We start from the raw sequence: 25,145 nt of genomic DNA, 5'->3' as shown, positions 1-25,145 counted from the left end.
ACCAGGGACGGGGGGTGGGGAGTTATTGCTTAATAGATACATTAATAACAGTTTCTGTTTGGGGCAATGAGAAACTTCTGGAAGTAGGCACTTGTGATTGCTGCACTTTTACTTGTTGTGCATGTTCTTATTTTTATTTTATTTTATTGTATTGTATTTTTGTTGCTTTTGAGATGGAGTCTCACTCTGTTGCCCAGCAGGCTGGAGTGCAATGGTGCAGTCTCAGCTCACTGAAACCTCAGTCTCCTGAGTTCAAGCGATTCTCCTGCCTCGGCTTTCTGAGTAGCTGGGATTACAGGCACGTGCACCACACCTGGCTAATTTTCCTATTTTTTTTAGAGACAGGGTTTCACCATGTTGGCCAGGCTGGTCTTGAACTCCTGACCTCAGGTGATCCACCCGCCTCGGCCTCCCAAAGTGCTGGGATTACAGGCATGAGCCACTGCGCCCGGCCTGTGTATGTTCTTAACGCCACTGGACTGTGCACTAAAAAATGGTTAAAATGACAAATTTAAGTTATATATATATGTGTGTGTGTGTGTGTGTCTGTGTGTGTGTGTGTATATATATAACCACCATTTTTTTAAAATTATGTAATAACAAAATATAGTCTATCGATGCAACAGAGTATGATTCAGCCTTTTAAAAAGGGAGGCCACCTCGTCATCCCCGGTTATAACACGATGGACCTTGAGGACACCATGCTCAGGGAAGTAAGACGGTCACAGGACAAATAGTGCTGAGCTCCGCTTGTGTGAGGTACCCAGAGTCATCCGAGTCACAGAGGCAGAAGATAGGATGTGGTTGCCAGCAGCCGTGGGGAGAGAGGATAAGGAGGCAGAGTTTAGTGGGTAGAGAATGAGGATAAGGAGGCAGAGTTTAGTGGGTAAAGAATTTCAGTTTTGCAAGATGAGAAAGGCTCTGGAGAGGGATGGCACTGGTGGCTGCACAGCCATGCGACTGTGCTTGACGCCGCTCAACTGTCCACTTCGGAATGGTTACGATGGGAGCTTTTATGCTATGTATTCTACCTCAGCTTTTACAGAACAGTTTAGAAATTTACAAAGACAATGTAATCTTCCAGAGACCACGGGATGAGCTGTATGGTATGTGAGTCATATCCTAATAAAGCTGTTTTAAAACCCTGCTGCCCTAAACACAGCTGGACACGCCGTGGCCGCCCTCTCAGGGCAAGGACAAAGCGCTGCCGACGGCCGAGAGCACGGCCTGCCCACACCCCACCCCTGGAGTGTGCGGGAGGCAGGGTCCAGCGCGCTGGGCCCACGCGGCCTCCAGGCCCACGGAAGGCCCCCACAGCGGGGAAAGGAGGGTGTGAGACACCGAGGAGCCCCCTCTGCTGACAAGGGCCAGGCACATCAGACCCGGCCTAACAGCTGAAACTTTTAGCGGAAGCCGGACCTCAGCCCTGGCCCTGGGGGTCAAAAACAAGTCGTGAATCGCCCCAAGGCCCCTGGGGTGCGAGTCAAGGATGCGTGGGAACTGGGCGGGCCTTGTAGCCTCATGGGCCAGGATCTGGGAGCAGCTCCTCAGGCCCCCAATGTTTCCTCTCAGCCTCGGGCTCCTCTGAAGCTGTGGTCTGCAAGCTGCACAGCTGGTGCGGCTTCCTCAGACCTCAGCATCCTGCAGAGCTGGGCAGCTGAGGGGCCAGGCGTGGGGGCCACGTGGGACCTGCTCTGAGATGATGTGAGGGGACGCAGGGCTGTGTCTGCCTGTGCATAACCTGGGTACACACTGCCCGGGGCCACGGGGGCCTCATCAGTGCCCACTTCTTCCCGATGCAGGTGGCTCTGTGCCAGCGAGGCCGACCATTGTTCCGGCCTGGGGACCCAGCACCTTGGGTCCCCATTAATGGCCCTACTCAGGAGATGCAGCCATGAGCCAGCGTACAGGAGCCCTGCCCTCAGGGAGCTGATGTTCCAGCAAGAAGAGAGAAACCATAAACTCCGAAAAGCACATAGAATAAGCTATGCAATTTTCATAGAAATAAGTGCCTGGAAGAAGCTAAAACAGGAAAATGTGACAATGAATGCATGAGGAGACACTTGAAAACTGAGGCTGGTGGTCACGGAAGGCATCCCAAGGAGGCGGCAGGCATTCAGCCATGCAGGGATGGGCAGAGGAGAGCCCCGGGCAGAGGGAAGCTGGTGCAGAGGCCCCAAGGCAGGGCAAGCCTTGCAGGCCTGAGGAGTGATGGCGGGGCATGTGGCCGGCTGTGGGGAAGCAGTGGGTAGATAGGGCAGGGGAGGCCTCCTTTCTTACAGATGCCCTCGGAGTGACCCACAGTTCCAGTTTGCCTGAGACTGACCTGATTTCAGCACTGAGAGCCTAGGGAAACCCCTCAGTCCCCAGCAAACCATGACAGTCGGTCACCCCAGTGCCCACTCAAGCTCCAGGGGATGCGGAAGTTAAAACTGGGCTATGCCAGGCTGCTGCGCCCTTCCCTCAGGAGGGCGCTGGTCCACGGTTCCCAGGAACCCCAAGAGTTCCCTGTTCAAGGCTGGCAAGGGTCAGCTCAGCTGGGAGCAGATGGTGCGTGTTGCGTGGCCAGCTTCTCCTGGCAAGTGCCTGCCAAAGGCCGTGCCCACCCCTGCCGGCCATGCCCCAGGCCTCACCTGCCCACCTAGAACCTCTGAGTAGAGTAGGGTGAGACCTTTAGCAGGCAGGTTATAAGGAATTCTCATGAAAATAAAAGCTCACAGGAATGACCTTTTAAGTTTAAAAAAAAAAAAAAAAAAACAGAGCTTTTCATTCTCTGAAAGCAATAAATCCTGGCCTTCGTTAAGTTCAGAGGAGTACATGTGTCAGTGATTAAGGCTTGGGGTGAATGGAGAGTTGAGGAATTTGTGATCTTTGGGGTGTGCTGGTTTACGTGCGCCTTTCCGGAGCCTGTTTTCCAACAGGAAACAAGATCTCAGGAGATGACAGGCTCTGGGGCGAAGCTCACTTGCGTTGCACAGATCTGGGACTGACCAAACCTAAAGCCACAGGCCACCAGCCCGTGTAGCAAGAGCCATGTCCTCAGCCCCCATCCACCGCTGGCCGCCCAGCACTGACACAGCCTGCACCATGGCTGTACCTGCTGCCTGTGCGGGTACCAGTAGTCCCGCTGCCAGCATCGGCAACATGCTTCTTTGTAGCCAGCACCTCCCTTCACCTGGGTACAGGCTCTTTAAATATTCTGGTTCACCTGACCTCCACCCTTGAGAGTCCCTTTCTTTCTTTTCTTTTTTTCTTTTTGGAGATGAAGTCTTGCTCCATTGCCCAGGCTAGAGTGCAGTGGCACGATCTCGGCTCACTGCAACCTCCACCTCCCAGATTCAAGCAATTCTCCTGCCTCAGCCTCCCAAGTTGCTGGGGTTACTGGCATCCACCACCACACCCAGCTAATGTTTTGTATTTTTATTAGAGACTGGGTTTCACTATTTGGGCAGACTGGTCTCGAACTTCTGACTTCAGGTGATCCGCCCGCCTCGGCCTCCCAAAGTGCTGGAATTACAGGTGTGAGCCACCGCGCCCAGCCAAAATCACCTTTCTGGAGTTCCTGCACCCCTCCCCTTCCTGTCCAGGCCTGCTGGCTAGTCTGGCCCCTCCAGGGATGTTCTCATGGCTCTGAGCCCCTGTGGGCAGGAAGGGTCGTAGTCTCAGGCACCCTGAGGGGCTTTTCCTTCTTCCCATCGGTTTTGTTCAGTCCTCCCTTCAGCTGCCTGGCCTGAAGGGCCTGGGGAGGGGCTCTGCCAGGCCTGAGAAATGACCTGTGGCTTGGCTCCCCATCATGGCACCCACGTGCCTTACGTCTGCCAATCAAAAGGGCTCCCAAGCAGCCCCTCTCCCTTTAAGTCTCTGCTGGAAGGCACCGAGGGCTGGGGGCTTTCAAAAGGCAGTGCTTCTACTAGAAATCGCTGATGCTCTGCCTCCCCGGGCACCCTCAGTCCCTTGACTGGAGGCACTTACAAGAGCCCTGACAGTCTGATCCGGAGACCGTGACCAGCCCTTGTCCCCTTCCCGTTCCCTGCCCCTTCCCATCCTTCTTGCTGCACCCTCTGGGTGGGACATGCCATGTTTAGCTCTGGTGCCAAAACCACGGTCATTTCCCTGAAGAGGAGGAACTTAGGAGAGCATCATTTGTGCAGGCAAACGCCCTGGCCTGACCAGCTGTGAGCCTCAGATGGTCACTTCTCCTGTGGGCCTCAGGGTTTTTTTAATCTGTAAATGGGCCCAATCTTGTACATCTCAGAATTTTTTTTTTTTTTTTGAGACGGAGTCTTGCTCTGTCGCCCAGGCTGGAGTGCAGTGGCCGGATCTCAGCTCACTGCAAGCTCCGCCTCCCAGGTTCACGCCATTCTCCTGCCTCAGCCTCCCGAGTAGATGGGACTACAGGTGCCCACCACCTCGCCCGGCTAGTTTTTTGTACTTTTTAGTAGAGACGGGGTTTCACCGTGTTAGCCAGGGTGGTCTCGATCTCCTGACCTCGTGATCCGCCCGTCTCGGCCTCCCAAAGTGCTGGGATTACAGGCTTGAGCCACCGCGCCCGGCCCATCTCAGAATTACTCAGAGGATTGAAGAGATGGTAAAAGCCCCCAGCACATGGCCCGCCGGGCTCAGCACGTCAGCAGATTCTACCATCCCCAGCCCACCAGGCACCCTCTCGCCTGAGCCCCTGGGGAGATGTCTTGGGACTCCAGAAAACACAGTGTGGTGGAGTGCAGCCTGGCTGGTGTGCAACCAGCGTGCGTCATGGGTCTGGACTCCTTAATCCCATTGGAAAAGTTTAACTAAAGCCGCTCCTAACTCAGGGAGAGGAACCAACCTGGAAACTGCAGGCATTTTGGACGGCACAAGGAGGGCGTGCTGTGCCTAAACGGGGCTGGAGTCATCTCGGGTCTCCAGGGCTGCCGACCACACTGGCCTTGTAATTAGACGTTTAACTCACAGACCTCTGAGAGCCATCCTGGGCAGCGTCTATTTTGTGAGGTTCCCGGTATTTCAAATAATAAATAAATAACAAATGCCAAGAAGAGGTTATGAAAACCGTGGACTATTTAACCACTCTCCTTTAATAAGTATCTTCTTTAATGAGAGAGAGTCAGGCAGTGTTAAAGGACACGGCTCTCAATCTGAACTGTGTGACTCTACCCGCTACCAGCGCACGGCCTCAGAAAGCCCATTAACCTCCCTGTGCCTCGGTTCCTTCATCTATAAAATGGAGATAACAACAACAGCCTTCCTCATGGGTTTGATGTCAGGAATATGTGAGTTAATACCATAGACTCGAGACTGGTGCCAAGCGCAAAGTTGATACTCGATAAATGGTGCCGGCGGCTCTTGCTTTTATTAAACGCTGTTGGAGGCCGCTGTGGCTGTCTGGTATCTGGTGCTGTCAGCTCCTTTGTAGAGCACATGATTGTCCACATTGGAGGCCCCCCATGAATGTGAGATTGGGGCCACCCACCACCCCCGCCCCTCCTGACAGGGCCCTATTCATTCATCCACCAAATGGCACCATGTCCAAGCCAGCTTACCAGGGCTGGTCACTGGGTTCATCGGGGTCTGTCACCAGCCTGGACAATAACCATTGTTCCAAACAAACATGACGAAGACCATGGCGATGCCTTAAAACCCCAGCAGCCTGTGGTGTTGGCTTTCCAGACTGCTTCAGGACCTTCCAACAAGCAGCAGGACCCAGTGCTGTTCGGCTCCCGGTTCAGCATGGCAGATGGTGGAAGATGACTCTGGGGGGACATAAGCAGCTTCAGAATGAACTGTATTTGTTGAGAAAGAGGCTGTGATTTCAACTCCTGGGGGACCACAGTGCCCATAGCCCTGGCTGAGCCAGAGTAAGCTGGCCAGCCTCTCCGGGTCTCAGTGTCCCCTCCAGGAGCACTAAGGTCCCCAGGCCCACCTTAGAGACACCCACCAGGACACACCTACTCCTGCACTCCTCCAAGGGACAGAGGACTTTGTGAGGCCAAGCTGGGAATGTGCAGAGAGAACGCTCCCTCGTCTGGGCCGTTTTCAGCTCTGAGGTTGGTCTGAGACTCGTAAAACAAATGAAATGGTCTGGGGAGATGTTTTAATGATCTGGTCTTGGAAGCGCATATCCAGGGATCTCGACTGCCTTCTCTGCTCAAGGCGCACTCCCTGATGGCCCCGCAGCCCCGGCAATCTCAGAGAGCTCCAGACTGAAGGTCTGGGAGGATTCAGGCCATCTCACCCCACTTCCTCCCAAAGTTCTGGGAAGAGGATCATAGAAAGGGGCTTCCAGTGGTGCTGAGAAGGACCAGGTCTGAAGGGACACTCGACACGTAGTGGGATGAGAAAAACTTGGCCATGGTCACGGTGGAAATCACACACACATGTTCAGGGGACAGACTCTGAAGTCAGGTTCCAATCCCAGTTCTGCCATTTCCCCACTGTGTGACCTTGGGGACGCCACCCTCTGTGACTCCACAGTGCCAGGCCCCTCACATGGGACACTCTGCTGTGGCTGTCTGCATGGCTGCCAGCAGCATCCCCACAGCCTCCATCAGGCCAGCCGGGCTCACAGCCTCGCTCAGGAGTAGTTTGTTTTGTTTTCTTTAATTGCGATAAAATACACATACCAGCCGGGCACGGTGGCTCACGCCTGTAATCCCAGCACTGTGGGAGGCCAAGGTGGGCGGATCACCAAGTCAGGAGTTCAAGACCAGCCTAGCCAACATGGTGAAACCCCGTCTCTACTAAAAATACAAAAAATTATCTGGTGTGGTTGCAGGCACCTGTAATCCCAGCTACTCGGGAGGCTGAGGCAGGAGATTCGCTTAAACCCGGGAGGCGGAGCTTGCAGTGAGCCGAGATCGCGCCACTGCACTCCAGCCTGGGCAACAGTGTGAGACTCTGTCTCTGAAAAAAAAAGAAAAAAAAAATACACATACCATAAAATTTCCCATCTTAACCATTCTTAAGTGTACAGTTCAGCGGCATTAAGTATGTTCACGTTGTCACGCAACCATCACCACCACCATCCCTCTCCAGAACTCTTTTCAGGTTGCGAAACAGAGTCTCTGGACCCACCAAACACCGAGCTCCCAGCCTCGCCTCCCCTCGCCCAGCCCGCCGATGGCACCCACCATTCCACCTTCTGCCCCTGTGAATCTGACGGCTGCAGGAGCCTCCAGAAGTGGAGACATTCCGTATTTATCTTTCTGTGTCTGGCTTACTTCACGTTGCGTGGCGTCCTCCAGGCCCATCCGTGCTGCACCTTGCGCCAGGAACTCCTTCCCCTCTGGGGCTGACTCACATCCCGCTATATCGGTGCGTGTCTTGTTCGCTCATTCTTCTGTCCACCGACGCTTGTGTTGCTTCCACCTTTTGGCTATCGCGCCTGGTAGTAATTCTTGACTTCTCTGGGCCTCAGTTCTCCTGGTCTATAGGAAGAAAAGAGTAGAGAGAAACAAAAGCACTTTACAGAGGGTTGTATGGATTCCATGAACCCCCTGTCCTCAGGTGCTGGCCGAAGGGGAGGACCAGGGTCGGGGCTGAGGGTGGAGCAACCGGTCAGGAGCCCACAGGAAGCAGCCAGGCCAGTAGGGGGAGAGGGAGAGGCCTGAGCAGGCTGTCCCCAGTGCGGCTGAGGTGGGGGGCTGCAGGCTTGTGAAGGGACCTTGATAAGACAGGCGTTGCTGGAGGGGACGTCCTCGGGGAAGGAGGTTCCTGGAGGGCTGGGTGGGGGGAACCACTCAGCCAAATCCCTGTTGCTTGGGCCTCAGAGGAAGCCTGTTGGGGTTTGAGGGCCCCCTTTGGAGTTGATCAATGGCGCGAGTTCTCCATCCCAACCAGAGATGAGATTTGTATGAGTTAGAAATGGTTTCATTTTGTCTGGCCTCGAACAGCGCTGAGAAAGCCGTGGGCCTCCCTGGAGTTATCTACTGTGCTGATGCTGCTCTCAGACTTCCAGAGTCATTGGGCAGCGAGCTGGAGGCCTCACTGGCTTGTGCTGGACCGGGCACCTTGAAATGTCATTGAGAAACCTCATGTCCAGAGAGCTCAGCCTCTGCATTCTCATCCCGAGGTTCACAGCCGGGCAGCGATTAGGGACACGGAAAAGCTCCCGGCTTCCCATGGGGCTGCCCTTGCCCTTCGCTCAGGGTGCAGCCAACGGCTCCATTGGCCTCAGCACCTCGAACTTGCCTACAGAGTTCCTGAGGTGGAATCACTGTGTCTCCAGCTTCACCCACCTGGGGACTCGTAAGAACCAGTTATGCGGTGGCTCAGGCCTCTAATCCCAACACTATGGGAGGCCGTGGCGAGATAATCACTTGAGCCCAGAAGTTTGAAGCTGTAGTGAGCTGTCATCACGCCACTACAGCCTGGGCAACAGAGTGAGAGCCCAACACACACACACACACAAAGAAAAGAACCCACTTACATTAAAGCCCTGCATTTTAATGACCCAGAGGCCTCTGCAGCTTGGGGTCCCAAAGAAGCACCCCGTTTGTACCCCGGGCTGGTGCGTCTGCTGCCAGCTCGTCTGGTTCATGATTCCACAAGGCAGGTGTAGTTACCACCACTCGCAAACCTCTGTCCTCCTGAGTCGGAAACTCTAAGGTTCAATGAGGTTGAGTCAGTTGCTCAGAAGACACAGCTTCCCCACCAGTGAGGTTCTTCCCCTCCTGCTCTGGCACACCCCTCGCCCCAGCCTCTGAAAGGAAGTTTTGCAAATGCCACTGTGGTGGCACCCACGGTGAAATACCGTCGTTCCCCAGCGGCCAGCCCCTAGCTCAGAGCTGTGTGGGTCCCATGCAGAGTGGGGGACAATGGCCTTCTCCCAGCCCAGGGTGGTCTTCGGCGCTAGACCCTCCAGCTGGGGCAAGTTTTCCAGCAGCATCCTTAGGCAAGACCCGTCCTATCCCTTGCAGCCTCAGTTCCCCTTCTCCACATGAGCAGATCAATCAAGACAGACTCCCAGTGCCTTCCTGAGCGTCTGAGTCTCAGGCAGCAGGAGGGAAGTTTCTTCTACTTGTAGAAAAGAAGGAAAACAAGAAACAAGGGAAAACTCTGGGGCCAATCACCTGGCCACAGGCGTGGTTTTGCTTGTTGGAGCCAGGTCTGAGCTGCAGCCAAGCTGGCCCTGCTCTTCCAGGGGGTGGGGCAATCTCCTGCACACCAGGCCCAGATGCCCTGGGGCACAGCCAGTCCCGGCAAAGGGACCACAGCCCCAGGGGAACGGCCTCCCTCATCACCAAGGCCACCTGCCCGGTGGCTCAGCATGTGGGGCACAACTGTCCTTGCACTTGGGAGCCACAGACTATGAAGGCATCCAGGAAGCTCCAGCAACGCAGCGTTAGGCAGGTCCCTTCACCTGGCTTAGCCCCAGGGTTCTCATCTGTGCAGGGAACACTAGCCCCTTCCTCAGAGAACTGGCAAGGCAGAGGTAAGCCTGCTGGGTGGGCACAGGGGGTCCTGGAGGAAAAGGGTCCCAAGTTCATGCTAACTGGGTGAGCAGCCGGCTTGGCACCCCGTAGATGCTGAACCCAGGTCATTGCCCGTGGTGGGCTCTCAGCACCTGATAGTCCAGAGACTCAGGAACGACTGTCCGTCCTGCCCCCACTCCTGCGGCTCCTGCAGTCCAGTCTCCAAACCCGCCTGGCCTCTCTGTTGGTGAAAGCAGCAGCGTGGGAGCCCACGGTCAGCAGGAAGCCCAGCTCCAGCACACGCGCCCTCTCCCAGGGCCTCACCGCCTGTCTTCTCGCAGTAGGGGAAAGGAAGGGTGGAAGGCACTGCCTATCTCACTGGCACATGCACGTCAGACCAGGCGGCCCTGTGTCTCTCCTAAGCCCTGGAGCTTGCTGGACTTGCCGTCTTTTCCGGAAAATCCCAGAAGCAGTGAGGAGACCTGAGGCCTCCCTGCCTGTCCCCTCCCTCCCTCCCTCCCTGTCTCTCTCCTTCCTCCCCTGAACACACATCACTTGGTCCTGTCCTGTGGTGGGAGTTGGGGACACAGAGCTGCCTGAGATGCAGAGTGCTTACTGCAGGAGCTCCTTTGTGCCAGGAGGGAGAACCGAGCACGGCAGAAAGGGCGAGTGACAGAGTAGGGGACCAAGTGCATGGGGCAGCGTTTGCCTGATGCCGAGAAGGAAGGGGTCCAGGTTGGGGGCTGGGGCAGGATGATGCCCAGGGGGGTCTCTGGCTTGGCTGCTTGGGTGCTGCTGGGACCTGCACTTAAGTAACAAGGGAGGCGGGGGGCGCGTGGGAAGTCGGGAGGTGAGTTTGGATTTGGAAGTGGTGCCTCCCCGTGGAGTTGGACATTCAGGTCCAGAGCTCAGAATGAAGGGTAGACCGCTTGTTCACCTGCAGGTTGGCCACATGGTGCCCCCAGCACTGTGCCTGGTTAGGATCAGCCCTCAGGAGTGTGCACGACCAGCTTCATTCTCTCCCTGCACGAGGACCGTTTCAGTCAGGGTCACATCCAGCCTGCCTGGCCAGTGGCTCATAGGCCTGGCATGCCCAGCAATGCCCCAGTCCTGCCCAGCTCCAGGCCTGCAGGGAGCACCGCCCAGTGACACTGGGAGGCAGGCCCTCTACTCTGCCTGGGCAGCTGCCCACCCTGCCAGCATCCCTCCCCATCGGGCTCTGCCTAACCGTGCCACCCAGGAGAGCCACCAGACAAATCCATTAGTTCAACCACCCCAACGCAGGCAAACGTCCTCATCTGGCTTCAGTTACCCAGACAGAGAACTTCCTGGTCGTACCAGTGGTGCCCATCAGGAAAGCACAGTGCTGCTTTGCCTTGGATCTAGCAGAGTCTGGCTTCTTCCCCCACTCATGGCCCGTTTCCTGCTGTGCCCCACATTCTGCCTGTGGCCCGGGGCCCGCAGCTTCGCTGAGCTGAGCACAACCTGAGGCCTGGCAAGAGCCCCGAAGCTTTGTGGGTGGCCACTGGGCCTTCTTCCTCCTACAGCCAGAGGAACACGGTGCTGCGTGTTCTGGGGGGTTCCCATTCCCACACATCGCTCTCATTGAAAACAGGCCCAGAGAGGAGGAAAGGCACCCCCCGGGGGTGCTGACCTGCCCCCCAAACCTGGAGCTTAGTTAATACCCAGGGCCAGTCATCCAGTGTGACTGGCTCTGGAAGTTCCCAGGCACCATCAGCCCCGCACAGGCCACTCACTGGGGAGGAGATCAAGGCAGGTGTTTCGGCCACAACGGGTCTGAGATGCTGGTGGGACAAGCACGTGGAGATAGGAAGGTAATTGCGTCCAGTGTGGGTGTCGCAGGCCTCGGCCGAGAGCGTGGGCCTGGAGATGCCTCCTAAACTATAAACCCACACAGTATAAGGAGCTGTTGTCTGTTCTGGGGGTCCCGGAATCCTGGCCTTGCCAGCTCCACACAGCCCCTGGCAATTCCAGCGTAAACCCCAAATTCAGGGTCTGTGTCCAGGATGGGAGAAACCAAGGGCTACGTCCCTGGCATGCGTTTTTGCCCTTAAAACACAGGGAAGCAAGAAGTAGCATGTTTTTCATTTTTAAATTTTGTTTAACCATCCTCACCTCAAGTCTCCAGTCCATGAAGATGGCAAGAAATTCAGTCTCGCCTGACCCCTGGGCCTGCAAAGCTTTTGGTGTGTAGCGTAGTACGGAGGGCCCCTCTCCACCTGAAGGGATCTCTTCTCTCTCACTGTTTCTCAGAGACTGGCCCTCCCTCCTCCCCTTCTCTTAACAAAAGTCGGGAAACACCTCCCACAAGACACACAGACACAAACCTGCATACACAGACACACACACAGAAACAGACACACACACAGACACATGCACACAGACACACACAGAAACACAGACACACACACAGACACTCCCATGCACACAGACACAAACCTGCATACACAGACACACACACAGAAACACAGACACACACACAGATACATGCACACAGACACACACAGAAACACAGACACACACACAGACACTCCCATGCACACAGACACAAACCTACATACACAGACACACAGAAACAGAGACACACACAGCCACATGCACAGACACACACAGAAACACAGACACACACACAGACACTCCCATGCACACGGACACAAACCTACATACACAGACACACAGAAACAGAGACACACACAGACACATGCACAGACACACACAGAAACACAGACACACACACAGACACTCCCATGCACACAGACACAAACCTACATACACAGACACATACACAGAAACACAGAGACACACACTCACATGCACACAGACACTCATAGACACACACAGACACACATGCACAGACACACACACTTATTTTTCCATCCTGCCACAGGCGCGATCGGGGCCAGTCTCCTGCATGTCCTTCATGGTTGTTCTGGAAACTCGAGGGGGTTTGACGTTGGCTTTTGCAGGAAAGGGCAGTGCCTTGTCATAGGGTCACAGCCTGTCCCACTGTTGCCTCCAGGCCCAGCCCAGAGCCTGGCATGCAGTGGCTGAGCAAGACGTATCAAATGCCATTTACACATTGCAATCTTGTACCTGCACCCAACTTCGCTGAAACAGGGGCGAGAAGGGGCGCCGGGAAGGATGGCAGTGAGCGCCACAGAGGTGAGGGGAGGGAGAGGGAGGCCTCAGACCTCTGCTGCCACGGCCAGAGCCAAAGCACCTCCTTCAGCGTTGAGGTCACTCTGGTCTCGGGGCCTGACGTGGGCAAAGGGCTAGAGGCGGAGGTCGCGGGGTCTGCACCGTAAATTCAGAAGGGCTTACGGTGCGCGGATGGAGGACGGATGTGGACGGGAAGCCCCAAAGGCAACTGAGCAGCTCCCTGGCTCTGGGCAAGGAGGAGCTGGAGGCCCCAGCGAGTGGCGAGGACTGCGGGCGGATCGCGTAGCGCCTGTCGTGACTGAATTTCAGCGCTGCGCAGCCGTGACGGCCTCTTCGTTGTGTTGGCTTTGTTGTTTTACTTTAGTGAATGTTCAGAAGCATTTCTCGGGGCTTTCCTAAGATAACCTGCCCTTACTTTCCTCCTAAGTCTGAAGTTTCTCAGCTGCAAATGCATCTGCCTCAGGAGCATCTCGTGGGAATCTTTGTGATTGAGGGAGGGCTTAGGAATGACCAAGTGAACCAATGATTAAATAACAGAATGGGTGCGTGGGGCATGAGGGATGCGGCCAGCTCGGGAGGGGGGTTGGCGGAACAGGTGAGGTAGTGGCAGAAGGAAGGGATTTCTCCCCACGCATCTCCCCTCCGCAGCCAGCAGACCCCCTCGGGCAGGCCACTCGCAGAAAGCTGTTGCGAGCAGACCAGTGGATGGGCGGGGCATGCCCCACGCAGCCAAGTCCCCTGGCTTCCCTTCTCAGTGAATGCATTCTTGTTTTCCTGTCTAGGGCCCCCTGGACGGCGCGGCAAGCCTGGGAGAAGAGGCGACCCTGGTGAGTCCCAGCTTTTCTCAGCACCTGAGTGGAGGCTTGGAAGCCACCATGGCCCCAGGCTCTGGCTGCACGGCCTGCCCACCTGCTTCCCCACCCTGATTCATGCCTTGGCCCTGGGCAGGTGCTCCTCCCCCTTCCAAGTCCAGCCGCTGTTTCCTGAGGCCACAGCACCCACTACTGCCTTTCCCGGGCTTCTTGGCATTCACAGTTCCAGGACTGTCCCCTCTCCTCCAGACATCCCCTGAATCTCATTGTTGGCCTTGAGCACTTCGGCCCCTAGTCTCGCACTCCAGAGCAGCCCCCCTCTCTGAGGCAGAAGGTGATGACTCCGCCAGCCACGACCTCCCCCATGGGTCCTTCAGCACAACCCGGTTCTTCTGTGGGTTTCATCCCTCCCCAGATGTGGCCTGTCCTTCCTTGGCGGAGCCACCAGGAGGAGACTCCCCCCCCTCCCTTCCCTGCAGTCTGCAGAGGCACCTGTGTTCTCCACCCTTCCTTCCTGCTGCCTCTGCTTCACCCAGAACACCCCCTGCTCATCCCCATCACCCAGAACCCCCCCGCCCGTCCCCATCACCCAGAACTCCCCTGCCCGTCCCCATCACCCAGAACACCCCCTGCTCATCCCCATCACCCAGAACCCCCCCGCCCGTCCCCATCACCCAGAACACCCCCTGCCTGTCCCCATCGCCCAGAACTCCCCTGCCCCGTCCCCATCACCCAGAACCCCCCCCGCCCATCCCCATCACCCAGAACCCCCCCCGCCCGTCCCCATCACCCAGAACTCCCCTGCCCGTCCCCATCACCCAGAACCCCCCTGCCTGTCCCCATCACCCAGAACCCACCTGCCCGTCCCCATCACCCAGAACCCCCCTGCCCATCCCCATCACCCAGAACTCCCCCAGCTCATCCCCATCACCCAGAACCCCCCTGCCCATCCCCATCACCCAGAACTCCCCTACCCCCATCACCCAGAACCCCCCCGCCCGTCCCCATCACCCAGAACCCCCCCACCCCGTCCCCATCACCCAGAACCCCCCCCGCCCAGTCCTCATCACCCAGAACTCCCCCCGCCCAGTCCTCATCACCCAGAACCCCCCCCCGCTCGTCCCCATCACCCAGAACCCCCCCTCGCTCGTCCCCATCACCCAGAACCCCCCCGCCCGTCCCCATCACCCAGAACCCCCCCGCCCCGGCCCCATCACCCAGAACTCCCCCCGCCCAGTCCTCATCACCCAGAACCCCCCCGTCCCCATCACCCAGAACCCCCCCCGCCCCGTCCCCATCACCCAGAACTCCCCCCGCCCGTCCCCATCACCCAGAACCCCCCCCGCCCATCCCCATCACCCAGAACCCCCCCCTGCCCGTCCCCATCACCCAGAACCCCCCCCGCCCGTCCCCATCACCCAGAACCCCCCCCGCCCGTCCCCATCACCCAGAACTCCCCTGCCCGTCCCCATCACCCAGAACTCCCCCCGCCCGTCCCCATCACCCAGAAGCCCCCCCGCCCGTCCCCATCACCCAGAACCCCCCCGCCCGTCCCCATCACCCAGAACCCCCCCCGCCCATCCCCATCACCCAGAACCCCCCCCGCCCGTCCCCATCACCCAGAACCCCCCCCGCCCATCCCCATCACCCAGAACTCCCCCCGCCCAGTCCTCATCACCCAGAACTCCCCCCTGCTCGTCCCCATCACCCAGAACCCCCCCCGCCCGTCCCCATCACCCAGAACCCCCCCCCCGCCCAGTCCTCATCACCCAGAACTCCCCCCGCCCAGTGCTCATCACCCAGAACCCCCCCCGCTCATCCCCATCACCCAGAACCCCCCCGCCCCGTCCCCATCACCCAGAACTCCCCTGCCCGTCCCCATCACCCAGAACCCCCCTGCCTGTCCCCATCACCCAGAACCCACCTGCCCGTCCCCATCACCCAGAACCCCCCTGCCCATCCCCATCACCCAGAACTCCCCCAGCTCATCCCCATCACCCAGAACCCCCCTGCCCATCCCCATCACCCAGAACTCCCCTACCCCCATCACCCAGAACCCCCCCGCCCGTCCCCATCACCCAGAACCCCCCCACCCCGTCCCCATCACCCAGAACCCCCCCCGCCCAGTCCTCATCACCCAGAACTCCCCCCGCCCAGTCCTCATCACCCAGAACCCCCCCCCGCTCGTCCCCATCACCCAGAACCCCCCCTCGCTCGTCCCCATCACCCAGAACCCCCCCGCCCGTCCCCATCACCCAGAACCCCCCCGCCCCGGCCCCATCACCCAGAACTCCCCCCGCCCAGTCCTCATCACCCAGAACCCCCCCGTCCCCATCACCCAGAACCCCCCCCTGCCCGTCCCCATCACCCAGAACCCCCCCCGCCCATCCCCATCACCCAGAACCCCCCCCGCCCGTCCCCATCACCCAGAACTCCCCTGCCCGTCCCCATCACCCAGAACTCCCCCCGCCCGTCCCCATCACCCAGAAGCCCCCCCGCCCGTCCCCATCACCCAGAACCCCCCCGCCCGTCCCCATCACCCAGAACCCCCCCCGCCCATCCCCATCACCCAGAACCCCCCCCGCCCGTCCCCATCACCCAGAACCCCCCCCGCCCATCCCCATCACCCAGAACTCCCCCCGCCCAGTCCTCATCACCCAGAACTCCCCCCTGCTCGTCCCCATCACCCAGAACCCCCCCCGCCCGTCCCCATCACCCAGAACCCCCCCCCGCCCAGTCCTCATCACCCAGAACTCCCCCCGCCCAGTGCTCATCACCCAGAACCCCCCCCGCTCATCCCCATCACCCAGAACCCCCCCGCCCCGTCCCCATCACCCAGAACTCCCCCCGCCCAGTCCTCATTACCCAGAACCCCCCCGTCCCCATCACCCAGAACCCCCCCGCCCCGTCCCCATCACCCAGAACTCCCCCCGCCCGTCCCCATCACCCAGAACCCCCCCCTGCCCGTCCCCATCACCCAGAACCCCCCCCTGCCCGTCCCCATCACCCAGAACCCCCCCTGCCCGTCCCCATCACCCAGAACCCCCCCCGCCCATCCCCATCACCCAGAACCCCCCCCGCCCGTCCCCATCACCCAGAACCCCCCCCGCCCGTCCCCATCACCCAGAACTCCCCCTGCCCGTCCCCATCACCCAGAACCCCCCCCCCCGTCCCCATCACCCAGAACCCCCCCGCCCCGTCCCCATCACCCAGAACTCCCCCCGCCCGTCCCCATCACCCAGAACCCCCCCCTGCCCGTCCCCATCACCCAGAACCCCCCCCTGCCCGTCCCCATCACCCAGAACCCCCCCGCCCGTCCCCATCACCCAGAACCCCCCCCGCCCATCCCCATCACCCAGAACCCCCCCCGCCCGTCCCCATCACCCAGAACCCCCCCCGCCCATCCCCATCACCCAGAACTCCCCCCGCCCAGTCCTCATCACCCAGAACTCCCCCCTGCTCGTCCCCATCACCCAGAACCCCCCCCGCCCGTCCCCATCACCCAGAACCCCCCCCCCGCCCAGTCCTCATCACCCAGAACTCCCCCCGCCCAGTGCTCATCACCCAGAACCCCCCCCGCTCATCCCCATCACCCAGAACCCCCCCGCCCCGTCCCCATCACCCAGAACTCCCCTGCCCGTCCCCATCACCCAGAACCCCCCTGCCTGTCCCCATCACCCAGAACCCACCTGCCCGTCCCCATCACCCAGAACCCCCCTGCCCATCCCCATCACCCAGAACTCCCCCAGCTCATCCCCATCACCCAGAACCCCCCTGCCCATCCCCATCACCCAGAACTCCCCTACCCCCATCACCCAGAACCCCCCCGCCCGTCCCCATCACCCAGAACCCCCCCACCCCGTCCCCATCACCCAGAACCCCCCCCGCCCAGTCCTCATCACCCAGAACTCCCCCCGCCCAGTCCTCATCACCCAGAACCCCCCCCCGCTCGTCCCCATCACCCAGAACCCCCCCTCGCTCGTCCCCATCACCCAGAACCCCCCCGCCCGTCCCCATCACCCAGAACCCCCCCGCCCCGGCCCCATCACCCAGAACTCCCCCCGCCCAGTCCTCATCACCCAGAACCCCCCCGTCCCCATCACCCAGAACCCCCCCCTGCCCGTCCCCATCACCCAGAACCCCCCCCGCCCATCCCCATCACCCAGAACCCCCCCCGCCCGTCCCCATCACCCAGAACTCCCCTGCCCGTCCCCATCACCCAGAACTCCCCCCGCCCGTCCCCATCACCCAGAAGCCCCCCCGCCCGTCCCCATCACCCAGAACCCCCCCGCCCGTCCCCATCACCCAGAACCCCCCCCGCCCATCCCCATCACCCAGAACCCCCCCCGCCCGTCCCCATCACCCAGAACCCCCCCCGCCCATCCCCATCACCCAGAACTCCCCCCGCCCAGTCCTCATCACCCAGAACTCCCCCCTGCTCGTCCCCATCACCCAGAACCCCCCCCGCCCGTCCCCATCACCCAGAACCCCCCCCCCGCCCAGTCCTCATCACCCAGAACTCCCCCCGCCCAGTGCTCATCACCCAGAACCCCCCCCGCTCATCCCCATCACCCAGAACCCCCCCGCCCCGTCCCCATCACCCAGAACTCCCCCCGCCCAGTCCTCATTACCCAGAACCCCCCCGTCCCCATCACCCAGAACCCCCCCGCCCCGTCCCCATCACCCAGAACTCCCCCCGCCCGTCCCCATCACCCAGAACCCCCCCCTGCCCGTCCCCATCACCCAGAACCCCCCCCTGCCCGTCCCCATCACCCAGAACCCCCCCTGCCCGTCCCCATCACCCAGAACCCCCCCCGCCCGTCCCCATCACCCAGAACCCCCCCCGCCCGTCCCCATCACCCAGAACTCCCCCTGCCCGTCCCCATCACCCAGAACCCCCCCGCCCGTCCCCATCACCCAGAACCCCCCCCGCCCATCCCCATCACCCAGAACTCCCCCCGCCCCGTCCCCATTACCCAGAACCCCCCTGCCCATCCCCATCACCCAGAACCCCCCGCCCCATCCCCATCACCCAGAACCCCCCCCTGCCCGTCCCCATCACCCAGAACCCCCCCGCCCCGTCCCCATCACCCAGAACCCCCCCCGCCCCGTCCCCATCACCCAGAACCCCCCCGCCCCGTCCCCATCACCCAGAACCCCCCCCGCCCCGTCCCCATCACCCAGAACCCCCCCACCCCGTCCCCATCACCCAGAACCCCCCCCGCCCATCCCCATCACCCAGAACCCCCCCGCCCCGTCCCCATCACCCAGAACCCCCCCGCCCCATCCCCATCACCCAGAAACCCCCCGCCCGTCCCCCTCACCCAGAACCCCCCCGCCCCGTCCCCATCACCCAGAACCTCCCCGCCCCGTCCCCATCACCCAGAACCCCCCCCGCCCCGTCCCCATCACCCAGAAACCCCCCCGCCCCGTCCCCATCACCCAGAACCCCCCCGCCCCGTCCCCATCACCCAGAACCCCCCCGCCCCGTCCCCATCACCCAGAACCCCCCCACCCGTCCCCATCACCCAGAACCCCCCCGCCCCGTCCCCATCACCCAGAACCCCCCTGCCCAGTCCCCAGCAGTTTGCCCCCTTCACCCAGGGACTCGTCCCTAAGCCCCTCTGACATCATCTTCACTACAGTCATGCTCAGCTCTGATGGCCACCTCTGATGGCCACTCCGGAGGCTTTGCTCTCTTTCTCTTTCTTGACCCCCACCGTTGGCCACTCCCCCATGCCGGGCAGTCCCGGGTGTCTCGGCTACGCTTCCCACCTCATCTGTGACCTTGGCTCCTTTGCCATTCTCACAGGACCCACCTGCCCTGTGAATGAATCTTCCCTGGCCCTCTCCTCTCCTCTCTCCCACAGTCTCCCACTCCTGTGATGCTGACCATGTCCTCTCCCTGCCTCCAGCCACATCCTCCCCACTGGGTCCCCGAGGTTGGACATTGCCCTGCTAAAGCCAGCATCTCCCCCAGCTTTCTTCCCTGGGCTTCCCCATCGCAGGGAGGTGGCATCTAGCCACATGCTTCCCTGTGTAGACACCTGGCTCCATCCTCGATCCCTTCCCTGCCCACGCCAAGTCCTCGTGAGCCTTCTCCGCCATGGCTTGGATCCGTGTCCTCTTCTCTGTTCTCACCGCCGTGGCCTCCTGCAGCTCTCATCGCCCCCAACGCCATGCCCCCACCTCCAGCCTCACCGTGGATGTCCAGGGCCCTCCAGCTTCTGAGCCTTCACTCTTACGTCTTCCTGCACCCAGAACATCTCCTCTACCTGGACTCCCACCCCAAGATCATTACCCTTTGTCCTTTAAGCCCAGCTCAAGCATCTCCTCCAAAAACACCTCTAACCGTTTTGTCCAAGAGGTGTCGCCCAGCACTTAGCAGAGGCAGCCCCCAGGCATGTAAATGCAGGGAACAGCGAATGAATGAATGCCCCGCCCCTAAGCAACGTCACAAGGTGGCCGTGGGGACGAAGCCAGGCCAGCTCACCACCAGGAGGACCCCAGGCTAACTGGACCCAAGAGGAGGCAGTGGCAGGTTTTCTCCAGGCCTCAGACTCTTCTCCCTGGAGCTGGGCACAGGCTTTCTGCCTCCTCGTTCCACTGGGTTTGCCCTCCAGATACACTCCTTAGCACTCCCTGGCAGGAAGCACCCTTCGTGTCTCTTTCTGCCTTGACTTCTGGAAGCTGAAGCCTGTTTTGCGTTCAGTAGCTGGAGCTTCCTTTAGCTTCTGTGTGTAATCACCCCAGACCCTGCCAAATACACACTTTATTACTCCGTTCTTATTTTCACCCTTGTAAAAGGTTTTATTGCCTTTTATTATAAGTTCCTGACATGATTTTTGGAAGGAGATGAGGAACACAGAGTCACTTTTTTAGGGCAAAGTATGATATCATTCAGCTTGCTTCAAACTCCGTTTAACTTATGACTCGACTTTAAAACAACCTCAAAGTCAAGGAAAGACAGACCCAGTGGGTCCCTGGCCCTGTGCTGGGCTCTTTCAAGTCCTTTATCTCGTGTGATCCTCAGAGCACTGCAGGATAAGAATATGTTATTATACCCACTTGCTGATGAGGAAACTGAGGCTCCAAGGGGTACAGTACCTTGCCAGAGGCCAGCTGCTGGCCAAGGGGTGGGCGGGATCCCACCCCCTCGTTGTTTTTCTTGTGCGGTGTCCCGATCGTCTGCCTATCCAAAAACAGTGAGCTGCACAGAACAGATGTGCCTCTCTGATTGGCTTGGCTGGGCCTTGAGTTTCTTTCTAGATAGTTACACACATACGCACATCCCGGCTTTTTCCCTTCCCTCCTTGTATAAAGAGGCCTTTTTCCTGTGTCCCTTGGGAGAAAGGCTTTTTTTTTTTTTTTTTTTTTTTTGGAGACAGAGTCGCTTGGTCACTCAGGCTGGAGTGCAGTGGCACAATCTCAGCTCACAGCAGCCTCTGCTTCCCAGATCCAAGTGATTCTCGTGCCTCAGCCACCTGAGTAGCTGGATTACAGGCATGCGTCACCATGCCCGGCTAATTTTTGTATTTTTAGTAGAGATGGCGGGATTTCACCATGTTGGCCAGGCGGGTCTCGAACTCCTGGCCTCAGGTGATCCGCCCGCCTTGGCCTTCCAAAGTGCCGGGATTGTAGGCATGAGCCACCGCACCAGCAGAAAAAGGCTGTTTTTGCCAGGTAGGGCAGTGCCTGGCTGGGATGCCTTCCTGAGGCTGCTGCAGACCTGCAGATAGGGTGATTCTGCCTTCAGGGCAGGGGCCTCCCTAGCTCCGAGTAGGAGCTCCACAGTCCTGCAGTGTTTCTATGTCTCTATCTGAAATGGAATGGATTTCCCACCTTCCCCTGGCTGGCTTCTTAGCTGGAGAATCCCAGAACTGCGCCTGCACTCTGGGGTCCCCTTTCTTTCTAAGGGCCTTGGGCAGGATCCTCTCTCCTCCCAGACCCTCCTATCCTCAAGAGTGTCCGTCACTCTCCCCTGCTCCCACAGCACTAGATACCTCCCTCCATCTCAGCGCTTCCCACACCTGGGGCGGTGGCCTGGTCTGCGGAGTTGTCCTGCTTCTCCACCAAAGCATGGGCTCCTCAGGGCAGGGCCTGGGCTAGGCCCCCACTCAGGAGATGGTCCATAAATGCTTATTGATGGGAAGGAGGAGAGAAGGGAGAAAGAAAGAGGGCCTTGCGGACAAAAGAGGAACACAGTTCGGAGACTGCTTGGCCAGTGCCTACACAAACCTACAGAGACAAACGGAGGCACTGCCAGCTCTCCACAGCTGCTAGCCTTGCATCGGCGCTTTCCATGCTAGGGTCTTTTACTTGCCCTGTCCCCAAGAAACTCTTTCTAAAAAGCCAGTGGAAGAAGCACTTCTGGAATGGTGGAGCGAGGAACTCTGAAGATCTCCTCCATAAAGGAGCAAAAACAATGGAGAAGACTGACCTTTTCAGAACTCTGGAAACGAACAAAAGTTTTGCAGCAGCCCAAGAAATGTTTATTCAGGAAATATCTGAATCTTGCTATTAATAAGAACAGTGAGATTTGTAGCATTTTAATGTTCTCTCTCAAGCTCCATGGTAGCCTTCAAAAACAGCTTTAAAAACCGTGCATGGTGCACCCCTGTAATCCCAGCACTTTGGGAGGCCAAGGCAGGTGGATTGCTTGAGGCCAGGAGTTTGAGACCAGCCTGGCCAACATGATGAAACCCCATCCCTACTAAAAATACAAAAATTAGCCAGGCATGGTGGTACATACCTGTAGTCCCAGCTACTCAGAGGCTGAGGCACAAGAATCGCTTGAACCCAGGAGGCAGAGGTTGCAGTGAGCTGAGGTTGTGCCACTGCACTCCAGCCTGGGCAACAGAGCTAGACTCTGTCTCAAAAAACAAACAAGCAAAAAAAAAAAAAAAAAAACACACACACACACGCACAACCCAGCAATGTCACAACCACGTACTTGTTTGTGAAAACTAGCAACCGCTGGAGGAAGCAGAACAGGTTGGAAGCTTGCAAATGCCCATCCCCAGAGAGCTGCCACTATTTGACTTGTCAGGCAGCTCCGTGGAAAAGTACCATGCTCAAGGCTTGTCTCTAGGTGGCCTATGCACAGCACGCTCAGAAGGAAGAGCCCTGTCCCCAGGTTGCTTAACAAAAATAATCAGCAGCAGTTGTTGACCATTGAAGCTGCTCGAGGTGATAACACCAGTGGATGACTTGAAAACTTAAAATAGGCCAGGCGCAGTGGCTCACACCTGTAATCCCAGCACTTTGGGAGGCCGAGACGGGCGGATCACGAGGTCAGGAGATCGAGACCATCCTGGCTAACACGGTGAAACCCCATCTCTACTAAAAATACAAAAAATTAGCCGGGCGTGGTGGCGGCACCTGTAGTCCCAGCTACTCGGAGGCTGAGGCAGGAGGATTGCTTGAGCCCAGGAGGTGGAGCTTGCAGTGAGCCAAGATCATGCCACTGCACTCCAGCCTGGGCGACAGAGCGAGACTCCGTCTCAAAAAAAAAAAAAAAAAGAAAAGAAAACTTAAAATAAAAATATAGGGAATGAGATGTTCAGAGGAGCTTTGAAAAGCTCCAGCTTATTCTTGGGTATGTGGAAGGCACATGCATGTGCAGGGCTCTGTACATGTCCATTAAAAACCTGTCTTAGAGCCCCACTCTCACAAAGTACCATAACTGAAATGAAAATTCAGTAGAGGGCTTCAACAGTAGATTTGGGCCAACAGAAGAAAGAATCAGAACTTGCACATAGGTCAGTTGATATCATCCAGCCTAAGGAACAGAAGGAAAAAAGAATGAAGGAAAATGAACAGAGCCTCAAAGACACTATCAAGTGTCCCAACATACACATAATGGTAGTCCCAGAAGGAGAGAAGAGAGAGAAAGAAACAAAGGAATATTTGAAAAAAATGGCCAAATCTTCTTAATTTTAAAGAAAACCATGAATCTACTCATCTAAGCTCAACAAACTCCAAGGATGATAAACTCAAAGAGATACATACCTAAGCGCATCATAGTTGCACTGCTAAAAGCCAAAAAAAAAAAAAAAAGTGAATCTTGGCCAGGTATGGTGGCTCACACCTGTAATCCCAGCACTTTGGGAGGCCAACACAGGAGGATCACATGAGGTCAGGAGTTCAAGACCAGCCTGGCCAAGGTGGTGAAATCCCGTCTCTACTAAAAAAAAAAGAAAAAATATATATAAAAGTTAGCCAGGCATGGTGGCACGTGCCTGTAGTCCCAGCTACTCAGGAGGCTGAGGCACGAGAATCTCTTGAACCTGGGAGGCGGAGGTCACAGTTACCCAAGATCATGCCACTGCACTCCAGCCTGGACAACACAGTGAGACTCTGTCTCAAAAAAAAAAAAATATTGAAAGCATCATCAGAGAAATAGCATATCACTGTACAAAAAAAAAAAAGAAAGAAAGAAAAAAAGAAATAGCATATCACAGAAAAGGGATGCTCAATAATACTAATAGCTGGTGTCTCATCAGAAACCATGAAAGCCAAAAGGCGGCAGTAGGATGACATTTTCAATAAGTGACAAAAGGAAAAAAAACTATCAACAAAGAAATCTATACCTGGCAAAACTATCTTTGAAAATTGAGGCCAGGCGCAGTGGTTCACGCCTGTAATCCCAGCACTTTGGGAGGCCGAGGCGGGTGGATCACGAGGTCAGGAGTTCAAGACCAGCCTGGCCAAGATGGTGAAACCCCATCTCTACTAAAAAAAAAAAAAAGAAAAAATACAAAAAATTAGCCAGGCATGGTGGCACGCACGCGCCTGTAATCCCAGCTACTGTGGAGTCTGAGGCAGAGAATTGCTTAAACCTGGAGGGGCGGAGGTTGCAGTGAGCCGAGATCATGCCGCTGCATTCCAGCCTGGGCGACAGAGCAAGATTCTGTCTCAGAAAAGAAAAGAAAATTGAAGGAGAGTAGCCAGGTGCGGTGGCTCATGCCTGCAATCCCAGCACTTTGGGAGACCGAGGCGGGCGGATCACCTGAGGTCAGGAGTTCTAGACCAACCTGGTCAACATAGTGAAGCCCCCTCTCTACTAATAATACAAAAATTAGCTTGGTGTGGTAGTGCGTGCCTGTAATCTCAGCTACTCGAGAGGCTGAGGCAGGAGAATCGCTTGAACCCAGGAGGCAGAGGTTGCAGTAAACTGAGATCGTGCCACTGCACTCCAGCCTGGGCGACAAAGCCAGTCTTGGCTTCAAATAAAAATAAACTAGAAAAATAAGAGCAAAGTTAACCCAAAGCAAGCAAAAGAAAGAAAATCATAAAATCAGGGTGAAAAGAAATGAAATGGAAAATAGAAAAACAGTAGAGAAAATCAGCATAACCAGAAGTTGATTCTTTGAGAAGATCAACAAAACTGACAAACCTTTAACTAGACTGACTAAGAAAAACAGTGGAGTCTCAAATTACCAAGCTCAGGGCTGAAAGAAGGTACATAACTAGCAACCTTAAAAAAATGAAAAGGATTAAAAGGAAACACTTCTAACGATTGTATGCCTACAAATTAGATAACATAGGCGAAATGGACACATTCCTGGAAAGACACAACTGCCAAAACTGACTCAAGAAGAAGTCAAAAATCTGAATAGACCTGTAACAAAGAGAAAGATTCAATCAGTGATCAAAAAACGTTTACAAAGAAAAGCCCAGAATCAGATGGCTTCACTGATGAATTCTAACAAACACTTGAAGAATTAATAACAATCTTTCG

At 57.4% G+C, this 25,145-nt stretch overlaps 1 protein-coding gene across 1 annotated transcript in view; it reads left to right on the top strand.

Annotated features, from left to right (window-relative positions):
• Positions 1–25,145, top strand: part of COL23A1 (collagen type XXIII alpha 1 chain) — a 368,609-nt gene that overhangs the window by 280,568 nt on the left and 62,896 nt on the right. The window contains exon 3 of the mRNA XM_045394628.2: positions 13,373–13,417. Coding sequence (XP_045250563.2) covers positions 13,373–13,417 — 45 coding nt within the window. The remainder of the gene's footprint in view (positions 1–13,372; positions 13,418–25,145) is intronic.

This window comes from Macaca fascicularis, chromosome 6 (genome assembly GCF_037993035.2).
Source record: "Macaca fascicularis isolate 582-1 chromosome 6, T2T-MFA8v1.1".
In the NCBI taxonomy this organism is placed as follows: domain Eukaryota; kingdom Metazoa; phylum Chordata; class Mammalia; order Primates; family Cercopithecidae; genus Macaca; species Macaca fascicularis.
Note: the sequence above shows the minus strand (reverse complement) of the source record. Positions and strands in the feature narration are given on the sequence as shown.